This window comes from Salvia hispanica, chromosome 4 (assembly GCF_029641045.1).
Source record: "Salvia hispanica isolate PSC_SH4W2 chromosome 4, Shi_PSC_v1, whole genome shotgun sequence".
NCBI classification, from domain to species: domain Eukaryota; kingdom Viridiplantae; phylum Streptophyta; class Magnoliopsida; order Lamiales; family Lamiaceae; genus Salvia; species Salvia hispanica.
The window spans coordinates 21037225-21047921 of NC_142695.1; the positions used below are offsets into that span (position 1 = coordinate 21037225).

The following is a 10697-nucleotide window of genomic DNA, read 5'->3' on the forward strand; positions in this document are numbered from 1 at the left end:
TAAGAGGTGGGCATATGAATTTTCGTGTTGGGTTTGCCGGTGCCCAATTATGCTTAGTGACATGACCCCCGGTTAATTTATTTATGATGATTATAAGTTAATTACCTATTTTATCAACACAATTTTAGGTAATTGGATACGAGTATGAAAGTAGCATAATAAAAATATTCTCCATTCTCGTTAACTATGTTGATTAGGTAATTTGGCCAAAACCGAACTAGATTTAGTGAAATCTTTAGAAATTGATTGATCTTCGTATTTGGCAAATGTATATGTTGAATAAAAAATAATCATATCCCCAAATACATTAGAGTACTCCCTACGTCCTATAAAAATAGTTTTTCTTTTTATATACATTTCATAAAATTAATCCATTTTTATATTTGGTGAAAAAAATTCTACTGCTAACAATATTTTACTACTATTTAATTAATTTTACATTAAAACTGTATCTTCCCCAAAAGTTTTTATTTTTGTAAGAGTAAGACTGAGGAAGTACATTTTGCATCCCATCCAAAAATACCCTATATTGTCTGAACTAGTCTTTTAATCAAAATGGAATGTTGATTCTTTTCATTTTCTAAGTAGAACTCAAACTCAAAATGTGGTTGAATGAAAGGGATCTATCCATTCTTTACTAGAAATTGGGAATTTAGCCTTTGTCACTGAATATGAAACAGTCTTAAATAATTTAAAACATGTTCATTTCCTTTCACTTTGATGATTATCCAAAAAATTAAATTTAATAATTTAATACTTCATTCTGTTATTGTAGCTAAAATTTGATCGAGTTTTATGATTTAAATAAAATTTGTAAAAACAGTTTACGTATGGACAACCGCACTAGTCCGTCAATTGCACACAGGGTGTACTCCAAATCTAGCCAGTCAACTAGTTTTTTATTTTTTTAACTCAAGCTTAACACTGTATTCAATCGAACTATCTAGCCAGTCAACTAGTTGTACACAGGCGGACTCCAAATCGAAGTTTAAAAGCATTTTAATGAAAAATTGAAATGCAGTCGCAGTCATTTTTAAAAAATGATATTGTACGAATAAATACTAGTAAAGTAAGAAAGAGAATGATATAGTAAAAAATATTTCACAATACTATCTCTCTTATTTTATTTTTTCTTCACTTAAATTAAGGTGGAGAAAATAATGTAAGAAAGAAGAATAAAGTATAGGTAAAGAAATTTCTATTTTTAGTATTGAGTCATCTTGAACGGGATAAACTAAAAAAAAAAGTGAGTCGTCTTCGGTGGGATAGATAGAATATTAATTTTCTTAAATGATTGCGAAAAAGAAGTGTGTTAAGACGGAGGGAGTACTACTATTTATTTTTCTTGCTTCATTATCTCTTCATCTATCTTACTTTACTCGCTCTTTTTGATCATAGGTTGAATCAATCATCAGAAGAAGAATAGGCCAAAAATTAAGATACATTCTAGGCTTCATTTAACACACTAAACATTTCTTTCTTAATCTTCGTATCGAAAAAAAATAACTCTATTAAAATAAGGAACGAATGAAGTACTCCACTAAGTTAGTTATTTCCTTTTTGACACTTTTTCTCTTACTTTTTGCATTCATCTTACTTTATAGTCTCCCCTTAATTAATAAAACTCCATTTTCTTAAAATCGTGCCGAAAAATAATGCCTTATTTAGTGAGCGACGAAAGGAGTGTCATATATGAACTAATAATGAAAGTAAGTTATCTTGTTGTAAGTTAAGATTGTCATTAATAGACTACGTATAAAAATTGAAAAAGAAATGTAATGATAAAAAAGCTGTCATTCTTAACTCATAAGTTATAACAATTGGGTAAAAAAGTAGTACTAACATGTTTGGTTGACAGAAAAGTAAAGTTGACAAAAAAAATTATTCCTAAAAAATTAATTTCGGGAATATGATTCCTGGTAACTTTACTTTCCTGTGTATAGAAAATATCAAGATTTTAAATTTATATTTTATTTAAATACCAATCTAAAATATACTTATTATTATAAAATAAAAAATAATAATAATATAATTTTTTTAATAAATTATTAATTACAAATAATAATAATTATATTATTATATTTATTATTACAGTGGATAGTTTAAATATGATTATCCATCATAATATGCAATAATATAATTACAATTATAGTATGAAATATTATACTCATTTATTATAATAATAATAATAATAATAATTAGTATTATAATTATAATATTTACGGATAATATAATTGAATAAATTTAATAAATTAAAATTGCACTATGACTATTGATGATTTATATTTTATAATTATATTTTAATTATCTAATAAATTATTATAAAATATAGTTATGATTATGATAATTTTAATCATAGTTAATTATTATACTGAAATTAAGCATGATTTATAATTTTAAATTATTTTTAAAACATTCTAATTAGTAATAATAATAATAAAAATACACTATATTGCATTAAATATGTAAGAATCTTAAAACTGGAAAAAAGAATACCTAGGAAAAGTTAGGATTCGGAATCCTGGAAACTAGAAAGTTGTACTAACTTTCCTTGTTCTCGAATTCTGATTATTTTCCCAGTTTAATTAAAAACCAAAACAAACACAGAAATTTAAAATTTAAGGAATCAGATTACTTTCTCATACCAACCAAACATGTCATACCAACCAAACATGGCCTAAGGAGATATATAAAATGACTCATACATTTTTCATGGCTTCAAAGGCAAAATAGTCAATTGGATCGAGACACTATAAATGTGGTAGGCAAAATAGTCAATTAGATCGAGAAACTATAAATGTGGTATTTTTCTATGTGGGTCACTGAAACATGATTTTTACTACTTCAAAACTCAAAAATGCAAATTCCATTTTTTAGGGATCAATTTTGATTTTAGAAACTCATAAAAATTAACGTGATAATTGTAAAAATACAGCTTTGGTGAAATATAATATACAAATAAGTCCCCAAGTATTAGTTTAACACTAACACTTGCATGATGCACACTATCTATAATTTATGAATTATTATATACCACCATGCCTCTTTTTAGTGGGAAAAGGCATTGCTATTATTCCATAATAATATCCTCGAAACCTTGTCAGTGCTAAGCCTGTTTCTGAAGTTGCTCCTGTGTCAAAGGATAATCGAGTTTAATGACTACTAATTTATATTCCTTATATATTTAACTTTAGACAAAATAACATTTTGTATGTACCAAACAACATTGGTTATGCATTGGCTTTAAATAACCGAACACTGCAGCGAAAGACGAAGAAGTACCAACCTCAGTTACAAAGAAGGCATGGAAACCATATGGGACTCTTCTGGGGAGTTCCACTGTAGCAACAGGATCAGGCGACATCGTTTTTGCATCGATTATATTCACTTCTGACTTCCTGCATATCTCAAACAATACACTATTTACTCAATCAAAACTAAGATACTCTAGTTGTCTCTCTCACACACAGAGATGCTCATTGTCTTAAATAGTTTCCATTTCAAATATTGCTAGAGTAGAAAGAAATATACTGCAACGCATGCTTCATCTCGAAAATCGAGTGACCTAATTCACACAGAGAAAGACAAGAAATAGATAACAAGTACTGTAGATGGAGAACATACCCAGTGCTCTCATCATGGACAAAGAAAATTAAGTAGCCATCATCTTCCTCACATGTATTATCAGGATTCCTGTGAACAAAGATCGCCTCTGATCCGAATCTCCCAGGTCCGAGATAAAAGATGCCACTAACATTTCCTCCCACTTCAAGCTTTTCCTTTTTTATGTCTGGTTCTGCTTGTAAATCAAATTTTATAATTCCAGTTACCTTAGGATAATGGTCCAATATTGTGCCATATACGTATCTTTGTTTCCTGAATGCACAAAAACACACGCATGACCCTGAGATTCCTGTTCGTCTATGAGTTTTTTGAAACTAGTTTTTTTAATTTATCCAGCCTTAAGTTGAGCCACATGATTGATGAACTTAATAGAGCTTACCTGCCCGTGTAGCGTTCATTCACTACGGGAAAATCTACCGCTGATGCAGATAATCTTTTCTGTGAAGCCTGACCACTTTTAAGGTTGAATCTCATCTCATACCTTACACAAACAGAGTATCACCTTTTAGATAGGAATATATATAAGTACAAATGGATTAGCATGTTGTTCTCTTACAGTTCACATTTAAAATTCTCAAACTTTTCTTTAACAGAGCCGTTGAAAACGTCAAGATCAGCATTCTCAATCCGACAGCTGATAAGAACTACTTCGTCTCCTTCCTCCCAAGCATTTGCTGAAAGTCAAATAGCACATTAATTGTTCAATACAGGAAATCTATAGAAATATCCTATGATGATTATGAGTAATAACAGTTCGTGTTAAAACATTGAACTGCTTGTTATTTTCTGACTCAAGATTATAATGATTGAGATCCAAGGGCCAGTCTAGCCTAGCTTGGTTTCAGGTTGTGAATCATTTAGAGCATCTCCAAGGGAAGGGGTAAATGGAGAGGTAAAGTGAATTAACTACTATATTTACCTGTTCTTTATAAAAATTCATTTTCCAAGAAAGGGGGCATTTAAAAAGGTATTATACCTTCTTCAATTTTAAAAATGTATCTTTACCTCTTTTTGTTTGCCTTTCAATTTACCTTCTTCTCTAGGAGTTCATTACTTTTTAAGAAGATATAATTATCTTTTTGAGAAGGTAAATGAGAAATATACCTTCTCAATGTACCTTCCTCCCTTGGAGATGCTTGGGATGGAAATAACATGTAGGAGCATCAAAGGCCATATTCTTATACCAAGTACAATAAAATATAATGCAAGAAAAATGATTGTGCACCAAGCAAGCAATTGCAGCACTTATTCATCCAATTGTATGAATTGGAACTGTAGAAACCGTATCATGTCCGAACAAAAAAGAAAGAGCTCCGAATAATCATTGGCTTTTCGGAAAATAATGAAATTTTCACATGAAAAGATTCAGTTGATCTATACGAAACTCTCCACCATTTTAAATAACAGGAACATTAATTAAATCAACATTTGGATCTTGCATCACCTTATGAGGTAAAAATGTATGTTTGGCTACCTACGAGCTCAAACTCTGGTAATAACTTGCAGAAAAGGCTTCTTCTAAAGACAAAATAATGAAATAGCTTACCGGTGTGGAAAATGAAGCAATTTGGAAGCTCAAACCACTTTATTAGCATCTCATTTTCAGCATATCGTGGAAGAATCCCAAAACGAGCTTCCTTAGTATGATCATAAGTGTAAACAAGTTTGTTTTCCTTTACCATCTCCTGGAAGAAAATTGATAACCATGACTGCTTCAGTAATTAGGAAACAAATATCAGTGTAACAAATATTCATTAAAACTATATTACTAGTCCACATTCAATACTTGCATGTTACAAAAGTTTAAACTATATCCAACTTACAGGATTGCTTTCAAATAAAATAGAGGTACTGGACCCAAATATGAACTCTTTCTGAAAACAGACTCTGGAAGCAATTACTACACCATGTTTCATGTCAAAGTACGAACAGGGATAACATTGTCTAAGAGCCGCACCTTTGGCATGAAGTATAACGGTAAATCCATAAAAATCGCATAATTTTCGGTGATGGCAAAATCATGCATCATGACTGATTTTGGTATTGTTATCGGCACTGGTTCCTGCATCACACCTTCCTTTGATATGACTCGGTATGTGATATATGGTGGTGTCTGAGAATATCCAAAGGTAAACATTTCCCCTGTACAAAAAGTTTTTGAAAGAAAACTTACTTTCGCCAACAAGAAAGAAATTTTATTAACTTTGTTCTCAAGATGAAAGAAATAGAACATAAACATTAGTGTCAACTCAAACAAGGCTGCTGCTGAGAGTTGTGTATGCTACTTCCTTGGTTCATAATATCTTTGCTAATTGTTATAGTTCGAGTAGTTAGCAATAACATCAATTGTAGAACAAATATAGTTGTGAAAATTTCTAGGTCATCTCCTAGTCCTTTTTTGCTTATTAAGGTAGTCATGACAAAAGGAATCAATAAGGTTCCAGGATTGTCCATGTTACAGATGAATGAAATTATCAAGTTTGTCATTGATAACATGCAACACCAAGTTGATATAATAAAAAAAAACTACTACTAATGGAAAAAGGCATATTTGTTGTAAGGTTGCAAAGATAGTCATAAAAAATAATTCAATTTATACTGCTGTATGACTAACACTTGCCTTATTATCATAAAATCAAAGTTTACTTGCTATTGGGTGAGGAAGTCTAGGTGCAGGCATACTAGAGTATGTAAATTGACATCATTAACATCTAGTATTAATTACTTATCAGCATATGCTTTTTCATAGTTACAGCTATTCTGTTATGTGCATGTATTTCATGCCTGTGGCAACTTTAGCTACTTCATAGTTACAGCAGAAGTATGTTTTGCAGCTAGATAGAAATAACAAGGTAGTAGTGACAACAGAAAAAGGACAAGTGAAAAGGTGATAAATCAACCCCAAATCAAATCACAAATCACTGAAGAGAGAAATATATCTTGTAAAGTATTAATTTTACTGCCGTGTTTATATTGACATTCATTAATCATACCGGTGAGGGGATCCACCTTAGGATGGGCAGTAAAAGAATGTGACAGTCTTTTGTCGTAATCCATCATGCCAATGGTCTGCAGGTCTCCATCTTCCAAAACTCTCATAACATCTATTCGACAAATAGAAAACATGTGCTGCATTAGATCCATCTGAATTCTACACACGAGCATGCAATCGCATACACAAAAACTATTAGAACTGTATTAAGAGCGCCCTGTTTCGTGGAAATAGTGAAGCCATAGTACATCCCCATGCAAAGTAGGTGGACCTTACTTGTCAGATAAAAGATAAAGATATTACATGAGTATTATAATTGCTTTGGTAAAAATTGGACAATTTTGTAAGCTAAATACCAACTAAGGGAAGTCAATGGAGATAGGTAAGGAGACAAGGTGCAAACATGGGTTTCATTGAACAATATATAATCCACAACAAGAAACATAGTTCTAGAATTAACATGAGAAAGAATGAGCTAACTTACATGGTTTATCTGCCTCACCAAGCACCAAAAGCTTCCCATGATGATATACTAGAGCTGTATTAGCTGAATAAACAACCCCATTATAGTCAAGTCAATCATGGCCCACGTGATAGATGAACAACCAGCTGAAGTTTTTTGTCATTTTATGGATTAATAAACTTAATACCAAGAAATGTGAACAGTCGAAATGCAACCGACAAAAGATTAGGACTTTGCTATGCCATCACATTCATATAATTGTCTGACTGATCTCTTACATAATCTAAAAATTTAATGCAATTATAACTAAAACTAATAGTGTATGGGTTCAGCTAGCTGTTGTTAGCGATAGATATAGAATTATATGGCAGTAAAGCACCAAAAATTCCCACCTGTGCCATTTCCATAGGAAGCATCAAGTACTTTGAGTTTTGTCCTTAGCATATGCATAGTACCCATGATAAGTCCAAAAATCCCTCTCAAGTCACCAAGCTGCTTGTCAAGTTGGAATGGTAAGGGGCCAAAGAATAAGACATGAAATACATAGCATATTTTGAAGCAAACACTTGTTTGCTCATGAAAAGTTATGTGACTACACATGAATACATTTTGTTGATGAAAATTCAAGTACGTCCTTTTTCCTAAGTAGTCTTCTGAAGCCAAATGAATTATGGCTCAAACTATTGACATCAAGTGAAGCACCTAAACCTACTAGAACGATTGAAGTAATTTAGGGATCTCCAATTCAATGTACGGTTCCATGTATTTTTGCATTTATGTAAAGCAACTGCAATTGTTATTTACTCTAATGGCAGGAATTGAATAAAATCACTCTGCTTCACCATTTTATGAGTGCCATTTGGAATAAGAAAAGATAAAAATGAGTTTAAGATAGAGAAGCACATAATAATATGTAATCTACGCATACTTTCACAAATTTTGCTCCCCCATAAATCTCTTCTTGTTTGAGCCGTGACGTCTTCACAAAGCGGGAGACATAGGTTGCTTTCCCATTTTTTATGCGCACACCATGAACCATTCTGCAGCCAGTTAAACAAAAATCAAAACATAAGAATCGATCATAACATTAAGAATGTTGAAGATGTGCCTCCTCGCAAGTACACACCCGTCACCATCAAACCTGCAGAAAATTAAACAAGCAATTACAAACTCAATCAAATTAGGTTGCCAAATTCGAGATGTATCACAATTGTGAGTAAGAAGAAGACAATAGATAGAGCAAAGCGATTACCAGTGATATCCAGCAACCGGAGCAAACCTCGGGTTCGGACCTACCCTGACGATCTCACCGTTTAGGCATTCCTGCAGCAACCAATTATGTCCCTCAAATAAATTGAAATTGATAAAGGAAAATCGAAGGCGCTCACCGGAAGATCTCCTTTGACGGCGAGGTCGGAGAGAGGATGAGTCTCATCGACGGGGGCGAAGTTACCGGAGAGACAGGGAGAGTGGTGCTTAGAATCGGGAATCAGCTTGACGAATGCCCATTCCAACCAGTCAATTGCCGAGGAAATAAGGCCGGTTTTGGGGTCCGGTCGCACCAGCACAGCGCCGCCGCTAGTTCTGTCCATGTTGTGGAGGTAAGGTGAGGTGTAGGAGTGGGTATTAATGGCGGGTAAAGAGTAGGAGAAGTAGTTGTTTGTTACAGTATAGGAGCGGGAAAATTGCTTATCCTATACTATATCATTCATAGGAATAGGAGTATATAAAAATGGGAAAAGCTATGTGGCCACATTATGGTTGGCCATAAAATGGCATTTTAGTAAATTAAGATCTCATAGATATTAATTATTTAAATATCTCATTTAATGCTCAATTAACTTTACACTATTACCCTTTTTGTTTAATTGTAGTTATTTTTTTTATTCCGTTTCTCTAATCCAGTTCTAACATTTCTTTTATTTACGTAGGTTTATTTATTTTTTGTTTTCAGCAATTATTATAATATAATTTCATAAATCAATAATTATTATTTTATATACTATGATATAGTGGTGTTTGCATAATTATATGTTTCTGTATTTTAACACAGTATGCCACTTAGTTTCGAACTTTTACTTTAGAAATTATTAAATCTTTAAAGTAGAGTAACATTTCTAAAAATATGAAATTTCCTATTTTCCGTAAATCTCCATCATCTCTCACTCTTTTACAAAACTCAAAATCCTTGCCACATTGCACTAGTTTATTAACGTATGAGCCTACAATATACTAATGAATTTAAAAATAATTAATAATATCAAAATATAGCGTTATACTCCATAATATTTATTAATCAATATAATTTTCAATTGTAATGAGTGATATAATCTAATAATAATAGCAATTAATATTACTAGTATTATTATTATTATTATTAATATATATATATTACAATATGCCATATAATATTAAGAGTTATTATTGCTTTGTATTATTGCTACTACTTCATAACTTAATAATTTGTTACTATTACCATCATAATATAGTATAAGGTACTAGTTTAGTACTTTTACTTATTGCTTTATTTTGTACGTATGATGTTATAAATAAGTAGTGATAATATAACCTAGCGACCAAAAACATCTTTCCTATATTCTTGCACCATAGGGGATCTCATACATATGCAAAGTGCATAATTTTTTTTATCATAAAGATGTAGTAATTGCAAATTTGATATATATTCAACAACATCTAACCATCTTAATATTTAATTTTTAAATGAATATTATAGTAAACTCAATTAATAAATGGTTCAATAAAAATAATTACTAATACGAAAAAATAGCTATACTTTGTAATATTATAGTATATATTTTCATAATTTATGTAAGTCTTAATGAATAAAGTAATAGCTAGAAAACAATGTAATAAATTAATATTTTAATCAATGTTTAAGTAATTATACAACCGATTTAGTTTAGATATAATTACCAATAAGAAAAAGTAGAATTTTAATTTATCTACAAATTAATCAACTTAGGACTCAACTTAATTTAGAGATTAACGAGATCTATAATTCTAAAAATTGAATTAAAGGTGAATTGAAATATTCAATTTATCAAATTTGAAAGTAAAATCAATTGAACCAATTTGAGATAGATTAAAGTAATATTTGTTGAATTATATATAGGGATATTGGCATGTAATATCATGAAATTTTCAAAAAATTGGGTTTTTCCCACGAACTTTAAAATTGACAAATAATATCACGAACTTTACCCCTGGTTTGTTTTTTCCCACCAATGAAAAAATTCCCACAAATAATATTATGATATGAATTTGTTTTCGTACTTTCTCGACAAAAATTTTGAGAGCTTCATGTTTTTTAATCTTTGAAGATAGTTTTTCTTGAAGCACACCCTACAAAATTGTTCTTCAATCTATTAAAATAACATGAATTTTTTCATTCGTGGGAAAAAACAAACCGAGGGTAAAGTTCGTGATATTATTTGTCAATTTTAAAATTCGTGGAAAAAATCCAACTTTTTGAAAGTTTCGTGATATTACATGCCAATATCCCTTATATATATTAGAATCATATTTTATAAATCAATATGGAATCAAACTATAATATGGTTAATCATTAAAATTTTAACAAAAAAAGAAAATGAAACC

At 30.8% G+C, this 10697-nt stretch overlaps 1 protein-coding gene across 2 annotated transcripts; it reads right to left on the bottom strand.

Annotated features, from left to right (window-relative positions):
• Nucleotides 1–2884: 2884 nt before the first annotated feature.
• On the bottom strand, nucleotides 2885–8776 carry LOC125191957 (carotenoid 9,10(9',10')-cleavage dioxygenase-like). 2 transcript variants are annotated; one of them, XM_048089399.2, is made up of 14 exons: nucleotides 8468–8776; nucleotides 8332–8402; nucleotides 8206–8220; nucleotides 8008–8119; nucleotides 7472–7571; nucleotides 7101–7163; nucleotides 6618–6728; nucleotides 5582–5766; nucleotides 5171–5309; nucleotides 4181–4298; nucleotides 4004–4105; nucleotides 3625–3876; nucleotides 3287–3398; nucleotides 2885–3130 (listed from the first exon to the last, which is right to left on the bottom strand). In XM_048089399.2, exons 1-14 carry the CDS (start codon nucleotides 8669–8671, stop codon nucleotides 3107–3109), a joined length of 1608 nt encoding a protein of 535 aa, XP_047945356.1. In that variant the 5' UTR covers nucleotides 8672–8776; the 3' UTR covers nucleotides 2885–3106. The 2 variants fall into 2 exon arrangements, with proteins under 2 accessions (XP_047945356.1, XP_047945357.1); XM_048089400.2 differs by lacking the exons at nucleotides 8206–8220; nucleotides 8332–8402 and having other exon boundaries at nucleotides 8468–8655.
• Nucleotides 8777–10697: the final 1921 nt, after the last annotated feature.